At 38.6% G+C, this 18,755-nt stretch overlaps 2 protein-coding genes across 4 annotated transcripts in view; one reads left to right on the top strand and one right to left on the bottom strand.

The window, feature by feature from the left end:
- stam2 (signal transducing adaptor molecule (SH3 domain and ITAM motif) 2) overlaps positions 1 to 4,234 on the bottom strand; it is a 15,648-nt gene extending 11,414 nt beyond the window's left edge. For 2 of the 3 annotated variants that reach the window (XM_023409743.2, XM_023409745.2), the window contains exons 1-5: positions 4,046 to 4,233; positions 2,235 to 2,319; positions 1,926 to 2,001; positions 866 to 961; positions 496 to 642 (exon numbers count right to left, since the gene is read on the bottom strand). In XM_023409743.2, coding sequence (XP_023265511.1) covers positions 496 to 642; positions 866 to 961; positions 1,926 to 2,001; positions 2,235 to 2,319; positions 4,046 to 4,085 — 444 coding nt within the window. In that variant the 5' untranslated portion in view covers positions 4,086 to 4,233. Of the gene's footprint in view, positions 1 to 495; positions 643 to 865; positions 962 to 1,925; positions 2,002 to 2,234; positions 2,320 to 4,045 lie in introns of all 3 variants that reach the window. The other variant, XM_087174995.1, reaches the window with a different exon arrangement.
- Positions 4,235 to 6,124: 1,890 nt separating this feature from the next.
- hacd2 (3-hydroxyacyl-CoA dehydratase 2) lies at positions 6,125 to 17,374 on the top strand. Its single transcript, XM_023409746.2, has 7 exons — positions 6,125 to 6,321; positions 8,792 to 8,909; positions 9,921 to 9,939; positions 12,142 to 12,230; positions 12,864 to 12,985; positions 15,323 to 15,501; positions 16,458 to 17,374. The coding sequence occupies exons 1-7, from the start codon at positions 6,197 to 6,199 to the stop codon at positions 16,538 to 16,540; spliced, it is 735 nt and encodes a 244-aa protein (XP_023265514.1). The 5' UTR covers positions 6,125 to 6,196; the 3' UTR covers positions 16,541 to 17,374.
- Positions 17,375 to 18,755: the final 1,381 nt, after the last annotated feature.

Raw genomic sequence — 18,755 nt, 5'->3', positions numbered from 1 at the left:
GGCAGGGGGCAGGGGGGTGGGGGTGGAGTGATGGCTGCTGACACATCACATCTGTTGAATGACAGTCAAGTCAAGAGAGACTGTTACACATCAGCTGGGTTTAATGCTGCGAAATCTGACTATGGCTGAAATGTTTTCCTCGCCAACAGCCACTTTCTTCACCGAGTTGTTATTCACTATTGGCTTGTTGTGGTGCTGTTCAAGACGCTTTGTCATAGTTTAGTCTGTAAATGGGAGGCATCTTGGATTAGTTTCAAAGTTGGACATTTTAAGCCTTTGAGTGTTAGATAGGAAACCAGAAGTCTTTTAAAAGACTCATATGAACTTCAGTGTCGATGTGTCGTCGATCGTCTGTGCTATCCATAGAAGTTAAAAGAAGATGGGGAAGATTGGGGAATACTGTGTTTTGCGAGTGTTGCAATTGTTCGTTGTTTGTGTTCGTCAGGTAAAGTTACCTCACCTTTCTTCCTTCCATTCTGTATTACGTCAACATACCTGTGAGGATGCGGAGGGGAAAGTGATGCCCTCCTCTTTCAGAGACTTGATGGTGGCGCCGATTAGACTGAGCTGCGGATCCTTCTGGAAGTCTTCCGTCCACTCCACCATCAGGGCCTTTAGCTTTTCACACACCTTAGGGTGGGCCTTCAAGAGACGAGCAAAGAAACAGCTGTGGTAGCTCTCTCCAGTGTGTTTATGCCAGAAGGAGACTGTAAATACCTCTTTACTCATCATGATTCAATCTGTGACATTTCAGTTAACCTGCTTCAGAGTGCGAGGGGTCGCATATGTGAGAATCACTTGTCAAGAGCGTACAAAAAGGTGATGGACAGGTATGGCTATAAAATAGGGAATCATGAGAACATACCCTGCTGAGCACACTCCGTACTTCACTGGCAAACTCCCTTGAACAGATTTCCAAGTGGAATATTTTTCCACAGTTTGACACACAAGCACCCAGCAGCTGCAAGAAGAAGTTGAAATTGTAAAAATGAGATTAAACAGCTGGTATATACCGTATTATAGCAACAAAAACAAAATGCATTTCTACGTAGGAGGGGATCATTTCTACCACTCTCATTGCTGAATTATTCAAACCACACATTAATAGCAGGTGTTGCTTTTGTGATTATAAATGGGTCTTGATAACAAGGGGGCTTTAATTGTCTGATGAGTGAACGCACGGATCTAAAAATAGAGCAGGGCATGTGACAGTATTTGCTCATGATGACTCAGCAGAGAAAGAGCTCTCATACTTCTCATTGGAGTTAAATCCTCCCAGTATGAGATCTTCCACTTTCCTGCATGGCTTTAACAATGGGAACATTAGATCAATTACAGCTCCACTGCAGCTTAATTACATTCGGAAACACTTACTTCTTATGTCTAAACGTGACCCTCCTCAAATCGATTGACGTTTATGTTGCTTTTTTTTCTGTTGTTCAAGGAGAAATTTGTATGCTTTGGCTTTCAAATGGTTATTTTAAACATCTGCTGCAGACAGATGAAGAAAAACAGACATACGTGGGACAGGCATGGTGCTGTAGACCCATTAGTCGTTTCCATTTTGGGGAAACACTGTACATTAACACATGAACACAAGCTTTAACCCTGACAGGGTGACATTTTGAGGTTATTGTTGACGTCTTTCTTTGAGATCAATTGATTTTGTAATTACATTATTTTTGACTTCATAATGTCAATCTGTGAAGCATATCCATTAAAGAATTTAATACTGACTAGATCTTGGGTCCAGCTTTGGATTTCTTCTCATCCTAACTTCTTACTTTGGGCATGTTATTTGAAAATCTCTAAAGATTTCGAGCAGGTTTTACTGATGATGGTCGTTATGTTGCTGTGACAATGTCATACAACGTGCAGTAGATGTGTGTATATTTGGTGGCATGACAGCACAGTAACAAACTCACATTGAGGGCCTGCATGGCAACATGAGGCACTTTGTGGTTGACTCTCTTCATGATGGATCTCAAGCTGTCCTTGGGTCTGGAACACAAGAGAACGGAACAGAATTCATTACTGGTTCAATAACTACTGAACAACAAGCACAGAGAAGCTCCCGTACAGGTCCTGATGATGTGTAGCCTACACTATTTTTCAAATTCAAGGTCTCATACAAATGTGATGTACTTAAATAGGCAGCAACTTAGACCACAGTGCTGCTCAATTACTAATGAGCTCTTGTTATCAAAAGGAAAATGCTTTCTTTCCCAGCTTACCCATTGGTTGTCGTCCCAATCTTATCGCAGATGTCCATAATGAGCCCCCAGTCGTCGGTTGTGTTGTTTTCATTGGTTGACTTCTCTGGAAATATGTCAAATAGGGATAGAGTGCATATGGTCCTGTGAGAATATATCTGCACTGGCATCACTTCAAACATTATGTATTCATGGGAAGACATGCCAGTGGCAGTGTGCAAGTTCTACAGTGATGAGTAGCAAGTGTCGAACTGCCACATTTTAGAACTGGTTAATGTTGCCTGTCTGTCTAAAGCTGGAAAAAATATCTGGGAGGGACCCCAAGCCCCCTACTGTTCACAGCTGTTTTATAGTGTGAACTTGCAGGGTTTCTCCAGGGAAATGTTCTGTTTTGCGATGATAAACGACCCAATCTTAAAGCATTTTAACTTGTGATCAGGTTAAACAACAGCCACACTAATCAAATGGCATGAGATTTTCTGTGTTGTAAAGCAAATCCTCTATTTTCCCTAAAAGCTAATGTTAGACAGTAGCAGAGGTGGTGTTCTTGTCAGCTGAGGTAACCCACTGCTGCTTTGAAATATGTAAGCAGGAAATGACTCATGGTTCAGCTCATGGTTAACCCTGTCATGTAACACTCATCATCATCCTGACGTTGTAACACTCAGGGTGAAAGTTAAGTGTAACAGTGCCCGATTGTCTGGTCATACAAGAACTGTGGTGTTGCAGGGAGCGATAAGGTTGGTGACCTGGGAACTTTGCATAAAATGTACATGACAAGACTGTGAGAAAAGACTCAACACAAATGAGCATGTTCACACATTATAATCAAACAGACTCATGGCAGCGAAGATTTGTAACTAGTTCATTAATCAATCAACCATTTCCAAACATACTTCAGCGATTAATCATAAAATAAAAATAGATTAACCAACCAACCAACAAATTCAGTTTTCATGTGACATTTGATTACGACTGCAAGTAACCTTTATGTTTATTATCAATTAATCTGCTGGTAATTTTGTTCAATAAAATCTATTAATCATTTAGTTTAGAAAATGATCTACTCAACTTCAAATGTCTAATTTTATTTGACCAACTGTGAAAAATGCCCGAGATATCCAATTAACAATCATTTTTAACAGAGGAAAGCAGGAAATAATATTTGACAGGCTGAATTGGATTTTTTTTAACCAGTTTCTCAAAATAGTTGCCGCATAATTTTCCTTCAACTGACAACTTCATTAATGAACCAATCATTTCAGCTTTCATCTGATATTTAATTAGGCTGTAAAAAAAACAATTGTGTTTATTAACAATTAATCTGAGGGTAATTTTCCTGATTAATTAATTAATCATTTACAACAGGGTGTGGACTGTTGAATATAAACTGCGCTGAGCATTTTCACCATTTACAAGTATCTTATACATTTACTGATTAATCAAGATTTAAAAATAACGTTCATTTTTTATCTAATCTTAAGGATAATCTCACTAAAAAACCAATATGATCTGATTTCACATCATGTGATCCTGTACTTTCGCCAGTCACGGTTTATATGAATCAGACTTAAAGTTGGTTACAAAGCAGTCGCTTATCCTGGCTAATCAAGTGATCGATAAACTCAGTGGAAGTTGTTGACAACCTGTCGGTTTGAGAGCTACACATAAACAAAGTGAGACTGAGACTCGTGGAGGTTGTTGTTACCAAACACTGTGATGATTAAAATAAAGAACTGAAGCTAAGCTAACGTTAGCTCCAAGTGTTGTTGGCCCTGTCGTTAGCTTCCTCTGACACAGTGAAAACAACAAAGAAACACCACTTCACTTACCAACATCTTGGTCGAATGGATTCTGGGCAAATAAAGGCATGCTAGCGATTTAAAAAGGATCGGACTATTTGACGAAAGAAAGGTATGTGTGTTCTGTAAACTAACGTTTAACCTAAACAAATATCTCTTCCCTGTCCATTAAACTCGCACCAGTTGCTCTTCCGGAAACTTGGCTGCCTTCAATAATGCCTGAACAATATCTTTAAACCCCGGAGTGTAGAGGGGAAAAATACGTTTTTTTAATGTTATGTTTAGTAATTTAAAAACAATTAAATTGTTTTTAAATTACTAAAACTACAGCAGATTTACATAAAATCATAAAAAATATCCTAAACAATACTTGGCACTTGACTATAATACCTCTGTTTATACAGGTTTATATAAGTGAAATACTGACATCTAGTGGGGAAAAGAGGGAAATGAGGGTATTGAGATTTTTGATTTCATGCTGTCACAAAGTATTGGTTCTACCTCAGTGTATTAGATTTGAAATTAAACTGTGGCTATACATCTAAAGTTCTCACTTTCAGCCTTAGATAGAGGGGGGTTTACATCCATATTGGTTCAACAGTGTACACCTTGTAGATCCTCTACGCACTCACCCAATTTAGGAAAACGCAGCAGGATAATGAGCATGAACATACAAACAAGGCAACCAATAAGATTTTTTTTTTTTTTTGAAGTGAAATGTTCTTGACTGGCAGAGTTGGTCACTTGAGCTCAATCCACATGATCATATGGTTCACTTGCTGAAGATCACCCCTGGTGACCTGAATGGTTTTCACAGTCACCAGATCTCAACCCAGTTTAACAACCACTGAAGCTATTTTGGCTCAATACCTTACTAACCTTACTATACTTTATCTTGTTTTTTTTTCATCATTGAGATGTTTTAAGAGTCTACATTTATTTGGCTGCCACATTATTTAAAGATTCAACACTCTTCCTCAGTCATTTTGGTTGGGTTAAGCCGTGCAACAACCCCTAAACCTTTTATGTTCCAACCATATAACAAACGGATCCCATCACCTCTCCCCACCACCTTTATAAATAAGAAAGAACGTTAAGCTGTACACAGCAATTAGTTGTGTGTGTGTGTCTGTTACGAGCGTTGTATACATATATATAGCCTTTAATGTTCACTCAACAGCATGAGCAACCTTAATCAAATTAATAAGTTGATGAATAGCTACATACATGAATCGCAAGACTCCATAATAATTCCAGTGTTCATTGAAAATGTATTATTAGCTTGCCGTTAAACACCGTTAACTCCGATGGATTATGTTAATTATTTAGACAGTTTGTTCATTCATTTATCTTAGCTCTCCTTAAATTGGCCGCTGCAACCAGCACGTTTGTTCAAAACGCGCAACCTTTACTTTGAAGACGAGCTGTGTCTGTTTCCGGTTCTCGACTTCCTTGTTCAATTTTCATTGTACAAGTTGGATAATCGAACAAACTGACGCTTCGGTGCGCTGGATGGAATCGCACGTCTACATTCAGTGGGACAATAACACACGCAAAGCGTTAACAGCGTTTGGGCAGCATCGGCTACTGAAGAACAAGCTCACAAACGTCAACATACATTTGCACTTAGTACAAGTAGGGCAACGAAATTAGGCAATACCCCTTAAACTGGCATTTTTCATTATACAACGTGAACAACTGCAGAAGTATTATACTTCATGCACGGACCGTGTTTACATGTGTGCATGTGTGATACCTTCCACCCTCTCCAGTCTAACTTAGTCTGAGACACTAGGGGGCGCGCCTCTCAAAGAGCGCCTCTTTAAGGTCAGAGGAGTTGACAAAGACTACAACCTTAGGTCAAGATAGTTCCTATCCTACTAATCCTATTCAAGTCGGCGGGCACCCGAGGGACAGAACGACTACATTTCATTCACGCGACTATAAGAAGTCTAAATATGAACATTTAATTAATAATTAAAGTTTCACATAGAAAGGACCAATATTTCAGGTGATATTTAAGTGAAAGCGTCTGAAAGCGAAGGCGGAATTACAGAGGAGTGAATGATTTCGCTACAGGACGACACTTCCTGGTGAGTCCCCCTCCCCAGTCTGTTTCCTGACTCGGTGAACCTGACAGCCGCCGTTGTCCGGGACCAAAGAGCGTTGAGGGTTGCAGTCATGTCGGCAGCTGCTCCGGGGACCAGCAAGGCAGCCCACAGCGATGTGGCCCCGAAGAAGAAGAAGGGACCCGGCGCCCTGGCTACGGCCTACTTGGTCATTTACAACGTTGTTATGACAGCAGGGTATGTAGCGTGTTTCCTCGTGCTAATGCTGCTCTGGTAGAGAGAGAGAGAGATAGAGAGACTGTGTGTGTGTGTGTGTGTGTGTGTGTGTGTGTGTGTGTGTGTGTGTGTGTGTGTGTGTGTGTGTCTTGAGCAAGACAGGACTGAATAAATGGAGCAAGATCTCCCCGTTGTAATATTACAGCGTTATTTTTGGATTATTAATCTCGCAATGTTGTGTAGTTATTATTAGAAACACTGCTAGCTTGCAGTGAAGTGAAATAAATTTGAATTTGCTTCCCCACGTCCAACGGCTTACACAGATTAACGTTAGATGAGCAACAGACAGCCACCTGGCGTGCACTTTAATTGTGACTGACACAGAACAATACAGAAATATAAGGACAGCTGGTTTATTTTCTGCGCTCAGTGGGTTTTGCTCCAGAAAGTCTGGGTTTGCATCTTCCATCTTGCATTGTCATGTTTTTTTTGCAGGGCAACGACCGACATTGAGTTTTATTTATTTACACAAGTTAAAATGACAGAAATACAAATAAAACCTAATTATTTAGCAGAGGTTATTCTTTGTGTTCATGCTCTGTAGGACTTGAGTTAATTGGTAAAAAAAAAAGAGAAAAAATAGGACTATAACAAAAACAGTCAATTAATCGATTGACAAAAAGTTAATCCAGAACAATGTTGAGTAATCAGTTAAATTGTTTAATCAGCAAAAATGTCAAATCTTTGCAGACTCATCATAAGGGAGGATATGCTTTATTATTATCATTTATTATTTTTTCTTTATTATTCTTATTATTATTATGCTTTTATTATTGAAAATAAATCAACAGATTAATCAATAGTGAAAGTAATTGATAGTTGCAGCCCTAGGTAGGACACCTGTAGCTCTGAAAATTACTAGGGGATGTTCAAAGACTAAATAACTGGTTAATAAGAAGGAATCAGTGAGTTTGTCTGCAGGTAAGACATGACATTATTACTAATGTTTCCCGTTCAGAATTGTGTGTTGTACATAAAAATATTAAATTTGCAACACATGGTGGTAAAAATGGTAAGAAGTTGAGGAGTGTTTCCTTTAATTCAAGTTCAGATCAATAATGATTCCGCATATTTATGTTTAACAGCATAAACTATACTATGAATTGTTCAGTATAGGTAATTAAAATGAATGACTTTGATTTGTAGTTCTGACCATGCACAAAGAGTATTTGCATCATCAAAAATCATCTAGAAATAACGCTTCTGATGAACTGCATTTTGTGTTTCGAATGTTAACAGTTTCTATTAAAGGAGGCTGGATATACACAAGATGCCCATTTTATGAGGTCCATTGCCCGACCCGTTGCCTGGCCCAGATACTTATGTAAATTAAAAACGTAATTATCTTGAACCGTGGACTGAAAAATCTCTGCATGTGTTTTACTGCGCTCATTTTCAGACTGTTGCACAATTGAATGGTGGGTGTTGTTTGCTTACTGTTCCAACCAGTTAGGTCACATTGTGTCCCACTCAGTGTTGATGGGCCATACAGTGATTGCTTTGTATTGAGCACAAGTTAGGGTGTTGTACATGCACGTATCTTGCTATTCGTATGCAGTGTCTGCATTCAGATGCCGCTGTAGCAGTTACTCCGGCCTGCTTAGTTTCTGCTGAACTGGCCCTATTATTGATATGATTATTAAGGCCTATTACATACAAGTCACATTCATCAGTCTGCAAAACCAAAGTGTGAACTGAAACCTCCACTTTGCTCAGGTCTGCTCTACTAGCACTCTGACAGCTTGTACCTCCACCAGCTCTGTGCTGCAGCTGACCTCTGACCTCCCTGTGGAGGGAGGCGAGCTAAGCCTGAATGGTGTAATGCAATATGTTACACTGTTATAACTTTTTGATGGTATGATGAAATCCTTATCAGGCAAAAGTTCTCCTTCCATAAAATCTAGTCAGTGGGTTAAAGATTAGAGAAATTATTTCAACATTAATGGCTAACAATAAAACAGTATGGTGAATATAACTGACCAATATTAGAGCATATATCTTCATTAATGTATTTTTCGGCACATGAGCAAAAATAGGTTTCCCTGCAAACATAAATTACAGGTTTAAAACAGCAATTGTTAGTTTTTTTTATCTTTCTTTATTTATTCTTGTATTTGCTTGTACTATTATATTTATGTTTTTACTTACTCTTACTATAATCTTCTTTAAGTTTCTTGTTCAACTCTAAAATATCTGCCCAAGACATATTTTCATCACAAAGTAAAATGATGGGAAATTATCATTTGTACAGTTCTCCTTATGTTTAACATTGTCTTAGATCTGTCATATTGCACTTCTTTTTATTACTTAATTTTTTCTTTAAACCGCACACAAGTCGAACGCAGATTTCAGTTTCCCTCATGAGATCGTCTGGTAGATCTTAGATCTTGTTGCAGTGACTATCCTGAGATGTGTTTCCTCTGTTGTCCAGGTGGCTGGTGATAGCTGTGGGTCTGGTCAGAGCTTACCTGGCCAGAGGAAGCTACCATGGGCTGTACTACTCCATAGAGAAGCCTCTGAAGTTCTTTCAGACTGGAGCTATCCTGGAGGTGAGAGAAGCACAGAGGGCTGGGCGAAATACAGTGTGTATATATGATGATGCAACATTTCAAAGACAACTATCATTTCTCTTATCATCACACAACATCCACTTTATATATATATGCAGATACTTCGGGGTGCAACAACCATTTGGTTTCTACATTTTTAGCTATCAATTAACCTAAAGTGTCTCATTTAATGATTTTACAGTGGTCAGTGGTCCAAGTAGTACATTGGATCGAATGATTCGTGGAAAACCACTGTCAGGATTTTGATGTTTGTGTTCATGTCACTTAATGGATAAATGAATCGGCCAAAATCTGGTTTACGTATTAACCCAAGACTTTTTTTAACTGATGGAAAAAACATCAGGACAATAAAATCTGGCTGAGTCTTGGCTTCAGGCCTGGATATGCAGTGGAACTGAATATCACAGGCCTGTTATCTGTACAGTGTTCGGTATGTCCTCTGTAACATAATGGCCTGGTATGTTAGGCTGACATACACGTGTGTTTATAGTGCAGAGGCTGAGCAACATGAGGTGTTCTAGTGATCCTGTCCAGACACACTGTAGCTCAGTAATAGGAGTATTAGTTTTGTCTAACATCAGTATCTTCCATTCATGAAATGGTCTGTGCACTATTAGTACATTAGTGGTATTACTACTGAACACTACAGGCACTATGTTATTCAGTTGATCTTAACAGTGTCAGTTGCTTATGACAATTAAAAGTCAGACACACATACAATATATTATTTGGAAATACTAGTTTTCTGTTATAAAGTTGTGTGCGTGTTGTGTGTCTTGAGAATGTTAATGGGAAAATCAATGATAGTAAAAAATATTTAAAAGAAGCATGATTTTGCAGCATTAATCCAAATGATTTCCAGGGATGTATGAAAGAAAAAAAAAAACAACAAACCACAAGCAAGCCATCCATACGAGTTAAAATAAGCCGTGCGTTGCTCCACTCCCAGAAGCATATTGAGTAATTTTCTGTTATCTCTTCCTTTCACAGATACTGCACTGTGCTGTAGGTGAGTCTCTCTGCAGCCTCCATCCTCACATACACTGCTTTGTTACCAGTAAAACCTCAGTGTCAATACAGAGAGTGTCAGAAACCATTTAATCATGTTGTGCTGTATCTCTCGTTGCAATTTGACTTGTCAAAATGTTCATTTAAGATATCTGTAATTACATTTTTGGATATTCAGATTTAAGTACTTGTGACATTAGGTTGTATGAAACTGTTAATCTAAAGATATCTGCACTAAAGTTTAGATTTTGTTGAGATGTGAGTTCCACATATCTCAGTTTTTTAATATGACTATTCACAACTCAAAATTCAATATACCTTCACTTCAGTTAATACAAGTCACAATTTTAAATGACGATGTCTGAACTGGAGTTATAACTAATTAAATTTAAAGTAGACATACTGACAGGTGACAGTTTAAAGGAAAAACATGGAGCACATGCTTCCATGCACAGCAGGAGGGCTCACTGAATGTGTGACGTTACATTTTCTTATGGTCTATGCACTCACTAGATCTTTACCCTAACCAAACACCAGGCAGAGATTTCTGCATTTTGAGGTTTTGAGGTGTCCAGTCGTAAGTTATTGATAGTTAGAAGTCCTTTTAAAATATTTGAGAAGCCATGAAAAGAGTTATAATTCTACAAATCTTGGAGTTAGTTTCCCTTTAGTTATCATTGCAACAGGTTGACATATAACATGATGTATCAGTCTAATTAAAATGCAGCTATAGATATCAAATGTCAGATGTGTATATTCTTTAAATCACTCAGGGGTCTGGATACAATTAGATCACAAGGGCTGTTGTTTAATTACTGATGTATTCTCCAGAACATACGTTTCTTTAACTACAAATTTCTCTAAAAAGCTTTTTAAAATTTGTTGCGTTTTTTAATTTATTTTTTGAGTCCACAGCTATTCATAGCCCTAGTTTGCAAGAAACAATCTAATTTGTAAAGCCTTGCATGTACAACCGGTTTGACTATGAGGATCTGAAGGTGTAATTATGATTCAAACAGAATCTAGATCTTAAATTGTATGTTTGAGGAGTTGTATAAAAACATCAGTAATGTTATCACAGTTATTTTGAGTGGTTAAACTTGTTTGCACATGTCTTAGATTATAATTTGGACGGGTTCCATTGTAATTATGAGCTGTCACAATGCATTTATAGATGTATCACAGATGCACATGTGTACGGACAAACAGAAGCTTTTCATGTTTGAAGTGTTTGCCAAAGAGAGAGCCGAGAAGCCGTTGGCTCTCGTGGTGTTAATGTGAGGAGGAGAGGCTGGCTCTCGCCTGGCTGCCTCGCTGTGGTTCACACTCCATTTTCTTCATTATCTGGGATTTGAAGCTAAAGCTAGCTGACCTTTCCCCCTGCAAACAGGCTCCCTGCAGCTGCCGTCCACTCAGAGTCTACACACACACACACACACACACACACACACACTTCTAGCTCCTTCTCTACTGGCCAGTAAAAGACGAAGTGTCTTTCAACATTCATCAGTGTCTGTTTTGTGTGGATCTGTCTGCTCACACAGCATCTCATCAAACCGTATTCAATGTGACAACCACTGTTTTTGTTGCCCATTTTATTTAATTAATTACGTTTAATGTACCATGTAGTGATATAGCTAAAAAAACATTTAACCACAGCAGCCCATGTAGGCAGTTCTCTAGAAGCGAAAGAAAAACAACAAAACATCATCACAAAGAAACATTGGCGAGCATCAATCTCATTTTTCTTCCTTATTCTTCATTACTTAACTTATTTCAATGAAACTAATACACATAACTACACATTTAGGCTTGAGCAACTTTCCATTATTACAATTTAGAACAGTGTTTTAGAAATAACATTTCCTGTTCCATTGACTATTTTTGGCCAAAACTCAGTTGGCGAGGGATTACTGATCCAGTGTATCGAAATACCTTCAAAATATGTCTTCAAATACCTCAAATATGAGGATTTAGTTCCTGCATCTCACATTTGAGAAGGTGAAAAAGATACATTTTCTGTCTAATCAAATAATTGACCGTGGCGATCCTCATCGTCTAAACATCTAAAGAATGGTCTGGTTGTTAGAATAAAAAAAATCTGTTTCAAATAAAACCAAGCTAATTCACACGTGGTGCAGCCAAGAGCCAGAAGTCTTTCCTCCCTACATGTCACGTGTTTGTCTTTTGTCTCGTGTCCCAGGAATCGTACCGTCCTCTGTGGTGCTGACTGGGTTCCAGGTCATGTCCCGGGTCTTCCTCACGTGGGCCGTCACACACAGCGTCAGGGAGGTAAGATGAGTTCCTCTCCACTCGCTACACACTTACACACATAAATCAGAATCTCATTATACACACTGTCTTTATTCACTTGCTATGACTGACACAGCAATGTAAAACGGTTCCATGGCTTCATGTTTAAAAGTGACCAGTTAATGTACTGTTTGCCCTGTCAATAGATTGGATTGGATTAGATTGGAGAGGAGTAAACGTGTAAGTAACGGCAGATGGTGTTGCTGTAGGGTTGCAGGAATGAATCTGCTGAATTTTATTAAAGTGAATGACGTCTGTATTTTATGTCTTTAATGCTTTGTTTCTTTTGTGCGTCTATTGTATGATGCTGTACTGACATTACAAGCTGTTCCCTTCTACGTGAATGTGTCTTGAAACTGTAATTAGATGGTGAGTGTGTGATGAGGTGTGTGCCTGTGTTTTTAACACTGGTTTTAGATTAATATCTGAAGGTAGTGACCAGCAGCCTGCGGTGTGATCTCATCTCTGAGCATTTGTAACAAACAGCATGGTTCTGTGATGAAAAGTCTTGTATTAGCCTACAGCAGAGTATCTACCGCAGCATGATGCGAGCCCGTCTGTTCCTCAGTCCTCCTCCCATCATCCTCTCTGTGTGTGTGTGTGTTTCTGCAGGTGCAGAGCGAGGACAGCGTGCTGCTGTTTGTCACAGCCTGGACCGTCACAGAGATCATCCGCTACTCTTTCTACACCTTCAGTCTGCTCAATCACCTGCCGTACCTCATCAAATGGGCAAGGTAGGAGAATCTACCTGAGGGTGGTGTCAGAGCAGGAGACGTTTGCACCTGAGTCTACCTGCTGCGGATGAACAGTCATTTCAAGATTACTTAATTCAATAAGAGTTGGGTCAAACCTCGATATTGAATACTGAATAAATGAATTATGTCAGTTAGACTGAGTAGTGACAAATAACTGAGTGAGACTCTTAGTCTTGTTAAATTCTGTGATCACATTTATTTAAAGCCATGATTTTATTTAGTACTGAGGCAGATACAAATGACTATTTTCATCATTGATTGATTAAGCATTTAGTCTATGAAATAGTAGAGTAAAAACGCCCCCTAACAATTTTCTCAAGCCTGAGGTAACGCCTTCAAATGACTTGTTTTGTCTCGCAGTTCGATACCCAGAGATGTTAAATTCACAGTGATATATGTGACAAAGAAAAGTAGCAAATCCTCACATTTGAGAAGCTGTTTCACCCTTCTTGTCTCTAAAATGATTTAAACAATGAATTGTTTAGAAAAGCAGATGCTGATTAGTTTTATGTCGATCTGAGTAATTACTTCAGCTCCATAGTGAACTTTATTTGGCAAAGTGATCAGATGTTAAAACACCTGTAAAGACAACATTAATCACTGATGTATTTGAGAGAGTTGACTTACTTTGTCACATGAATCACAAAGGTTTTGTATGTGTTTATACTCGAGTCGAGAAACAATTAAGCAAGTAGTTAATTGGCAGAAAATTAATCAGCAACCACTTTGAGAATCACTAAATTGTTTAAGTAATTTTTCCAGCAAAAATATCAAACATTCACTGGTTCAGTCAAGTACCAAAGTGCCATCTTTTGGTCTTCCTTTACTGACTCTCATCTATTTTCTTTAAAGCAATAAATTAATTTTTGCAAAAATTAATTTGTCCTCATACTGTTTACATCACCACACTTAAACCCTTAAAAGATGCATGATTGTTTTTGTAGATACTAAAACAATGAAAAGGTTAAAGAGGTTTTTAAACATCACAGCAACATCACTCTTTAAATAGTTATTTAAAAAAAAAAAAAAATCACCAAACCTACAGAAAATCTTGTCGCTCTAACATAAAGCTCTACATCTCGCCGCCTAATGGGATTCATCTGCCTCTACAACCAAGGCAACAGTTGTTAAGTGCTTCCTTCCCCGCGGTCTTTGTTGCCAGGTAGCAAATGAGACCGTCGCTATATTGGTATTCGACCTTCAGTTTGAGTTGCACCTGAGAGACAGAAAAAATGGTTGCGCACCCGTAGAAAATCCAGTGAAGGATCAGAGAAGGCAGTCGCTGGGTTTGGAGTGCTGGATGAGGAAGAGGCAGAGCTGAAGGAGCTCCGTGCGTCTCTCTCTCATATTTAATTGCAAGCTTTCTCCTCAAAAGGCCTGATCCCTCAACAGTTCTAGGATTAAACATTTAGAAGCATGCAGAGGCAGAATTATGTCCTTTTTATTTGCATTCTTTAACTTCCTTGTTAAGCAGCGCGTGGCATTGATAAAACAATATATTTAGAGTTTGAATGTAATATAATGTAATATAATGTAATCATCTGTTTTCTCCGCTCTCACATTTGCTTCAGTACAACTGTGGGATTTTGTTTGTGGTTCAGGGTTTAAAACTGTGAATGTGGCCTTTTCACTATTATGTTAACATGTCTCTGTCAACAGTGAGAATGGCCACCGTGTCTTTATGTAAATGCACCGTTATGGTGTTTAAAATGTTTTTCCGTGTCTGCCTTGAAACAGCAGTTCTAGGCAGTGTTTGACTTGAATCATTGCCTACTTGAATTAGTTGTGTCAGAGTCTGAGCACATTCTCAAACATTCCTCTTATTCCTTCTTTTTTAGAGATAAAAAAAAAATGTTTCTGTTATTGCTGCCTCTGGCAACAACTTCTTATTCCCTTCTGCTCCTTGTATATTTTTTCTAAAACAACCCATGTCTGAACTCTGGATGAAGTGCTTTGTTTAGACCGCTTTCTTCTTCATTTGGTTGTGATTCTGTCGCAGCACTCTTCACTCACATGTTCTTCGCAGGAAAATGCGTTTGTTTAAGTGGAAAGCGCGTGTGTATGTTCATGTTTTTACAGGCCTGGTCACTGACATTGTTTAAGTTTAGAGTTGCACTGGTTAACATGCAGTAAGTGTCACTGATGCTTGTGGTGCAAACGGCAAAAAGTCAAATCCATACCATGCATATTTCCCTCAGTGTTTTTTGCTATTTATACCAGCTATACCGCCCACACCTCATGTGGCAGAAACAATGAATAATGAAGCTGTATAATTTATTATTTCTCTCTGTTGTCTTCTCAAACCCTCGGCTGCAGGTACACCTTTTTCATTGTGCTGTACCCCATGGGAGTGACTGGGGAACTGCTGACTATCTATGCATCGCTGCCGTACGTGCAGAAGACAGGCCTGTACTCTGTCACTCTCCCCAACAAGTACAACTTCTCCTTCGACTACTACACCTTTCTCATCCTCATCATGATCTCCTACATTCCCCGTAAGTGAACTACTAGATGTTACTTTTTTTCCCCCCTTTAAGTAGCGTCAATAAACACGTAGCAACAATATTGTAAGAAGTGAGAATTTGCTTTTAAAAATACGTCACTATTCAAAAGTATTTTAGCTAATGACTCTGAAACAACCTGAGTGCACTGACTTACTGTTGAACCTGTACAATAAAAAGCTTGTTGCATGGCCTTAAGTCAGTAACGTTAACTGTGCATTTTCATTAGCTATCTATCAGTAAGCTATGCATTAGCAGTGGATTCACACCGGACCCGGACTACATACATGACAACTCGGCAGTGATGGATTTTCATTTTAAAAAGCAAACTTTTTAAAATGAAAATAATCTTTCTTCATTTCAAAAATTTCAAACGTGGACTTAAGATAAGGCGGTGGTGCTGTGCTGAAGAATCCTCTGCCTCATCGTTATCTAACGAAGCCATCGATAGGACACTGCTAAGTTCAAATTGAGCTGTTCAAAAAAAAGCAAGGAGCACAGCACAGCATGACGGACAGTGTAGGAGTTGGCTGTGATAGTTTGTTTTTCTCCTGTGATGAACACACTGTGCGGTCTATCACATTTTCAAAATGAAAAAGTAAGGAGTACTTCACAGAAATGTAGTGGAGTCAAAAGAAATAAGTACAAATACTCAAATAAATGTACTTTGTTACTGTCCCTCCCTGGATATGATTACAAGGTTAATCTGATGCATAATTAGTTAGTAATCGTTTTCTCATAATTGCGTGATATGGAGGGTTAGGGTTAGAAGACAATGCCTCCTGTTTCTCTTCTGTGGTGAATGCAGTGCACTTTTCTAAAGGTGTCTTGTAAAATTATATTTAAAAAAAAGAAGGAAGCCTGTGTCTTTTATTGATCTTGTTGTTGTTGTAGCTTGATGTTAAAATCTCTCTTCCACATACTGACCTTCCTCTGCCCCCCTCCCCCAGTCTTCCCCCAGCTTTACTTCCACATGATTCGACAGAGGAAGAAGGTGCTGGGCCACGTAGAGGACTACAGCAAATTGGAGTGAGCTGAACAGTATTCAGACGGATGTGACGGAGGGAAAAATGAAACCAAAACAACCAACAGAAGAGGAACAAAATCATGTCTGCTTATTGAAACACTAAACCCGACCAGTTTTCAAAACTGCCAGAACTGACCTGGCAGATGATCCAATTAGAAAGCAACGTTTTGTTTTTTTTGTTTGTTTTTTTCCAGCTGTTGTCTGGGTTGTATAGATGCTCACAAATAATGAACGAACTGGTGTTATTTTCTTAATTTTTTTCTTTTTTTTGTTGTTTTTTTTAATTTATGAACAAACTGTTAGTTTTGTATAGTCAGAGAGGTTGCAGCCACAAAGGAACTGTATGTCGCCTTGGATACAGTTGAGCTGCTAATCTGAGCAGTGAGCAGAACTCAGTCACAGCAAAACATTGAACTAAACCATGCACTGATAGAATCAATAACCTCCTTTTAAATGACACTATAGGAAATCCCTAATGGATTTCTCACCTCCCCATGGCTCGTCCTTTTTGATAAGCAGCTTTCCTTTATTACACTGTAGAAAGAATAATGTGAAGACTAGTAGGTTGTCTGTAGGTTTTGCATCTACAGTGTGTTTGTTGGTGCAAACTGTGGTCAAGATTTGTCCCCTTTTTTGTTTTCTTTCATTCATTTCAGTCAAAAGTTTGATTACATTCCTAATTTAGTCCAATAAACCTTTTTCATTCTGTGCTTGCATGGTTTTCTTTCTGTTTTTCTCTTGTGTTGCTGTTTGTTTGGTGTCTGCTCGGATGTTGTTTTGACTTGTGACATCGATTACGTTGACTCTTTAAAAGCTTAAGTTTCCCGACTCTCCCAGTGATGACTGTGAGTTGTGTCTTTTTGGTTTTCCTCATTGTTTGATGTTTACTAACCAGAAGTAGCCAGTATGTGGGTGAAGAGACTAGTCATGTTTTTTCCTTTACACATCCATCCAAGTGCACAAACCTTCCTTATTTCTTCAGGTGATTGCATTTTTCTTTCTCTTATCTATTGAAATTAACTACTTTTAGCTCCAAATTAGAACATGTACATTTGAATTCTTTATGAAGAGCCCAGTCTTCAGTCCTCACCCCAAAGGTGTCAGTGTATCTTGTAAATGGGATGTTAAAAGCCTTTTATCACAGGAGAACAATTAAGACATCATGACTTGTTATGAGACACTCTAGCAAAAAAAAAAAAAAGAACAGATAGCACAACATACAGTAGCAACAGTGTTTTCAGATGAAATCAGCTTTAATATGTAACACAAACAACCGCATTATAACCCAAGTATTAGATGTCTAACTTTATGGACTTTTATTTTGAAATACAGAGTGATGTCACTATGCTTTAGCACATATAATTGGTGGACATTAGTTTATATAGAGCTATGTGAGCTGGAGTGCTATTCCTAAAAGGCATGTCACTGCCAGTGTGGGAGTGGTACTTAAGAAAGAAGCGAACAGACTTGGCACTGAATTCAATTAGTAGCTTGCAGTCATGCCTTTCCAATGAGGTGAATTTAATAAGGTACAGAGAGAGAACTGTGAATCAGAATAGTTCCACCTTTTTCAAAAAGACACATTTGGTTTGTAGTGGTCATATCTGATGCATATTCCACAATGTTTTCTGTTTGTTTTAGACAATTTGTGATGTTTTGTAGTTATAATCCTAAATGCTCAACACCAGGGAGAAGAGCATTCGTTTATTGACCTCTGTTAGTTGAAACTGTAAGTCTGCTGCACTTCTCTCCCTCCAAGTTCATTTCTCCAGCACTGCAGCAGAGCAAGAATTTCAACCACTTGAGGTCAGCAAAAACATTTTCTGCTTGTGTTGCTCTGTAAATGGTCTGTTCACCCAAATTACAACGAACATCTTTTCTCTTAGCCCTGCTGGTATCGAGGCTTCCAGATGGTTTTGGTTTTCTTTGATTTTCTGCCTCCATCACTCTACATTGGATCTGAATGGAAATCAGCTGTGGTGCTCTCAGCTTTGAGATATTACACGTAAAGAGTTACAGCGACAACATCTCTTTGTAGAATCAGTGTCCCTGTTACTCTGGATCGGTCATTGCCAGACTCCCCTTTAAAAAATCTAAATTTAACCTGTCAAGTAATGCAGCAGTTAATAATGTAACTGGTTACATGTCATGTGGAAAAAAATGTTTATTCATCTGTACTTCTGCCTCCCCTTGAAATGGCTGTGTCCCACCCCCACCCCAC

The sequence above is a fragment of the Seriola lalandi genome, unplaced genomic scaffold (assembly GCF_002814215.2).
Source record: "Seriola lalandi dorsalis isolate HSWRI2012SDOR001 ecotype SW California unplaced genomic scaffold, Sedor1 jcf7180002054406, whole genome shotgun sequence".
NCBI classification, from domain to species: Eukaryota; Metazoa; Chordata; class Actinopteri; order Carangiformes; family Carangidae; genus Seriola; species Seriola lalandi.
Note: the sequence above shows the minus strand (reverse complement) of the source record. Positions and strands in the feature narration are given on the sequence as shown.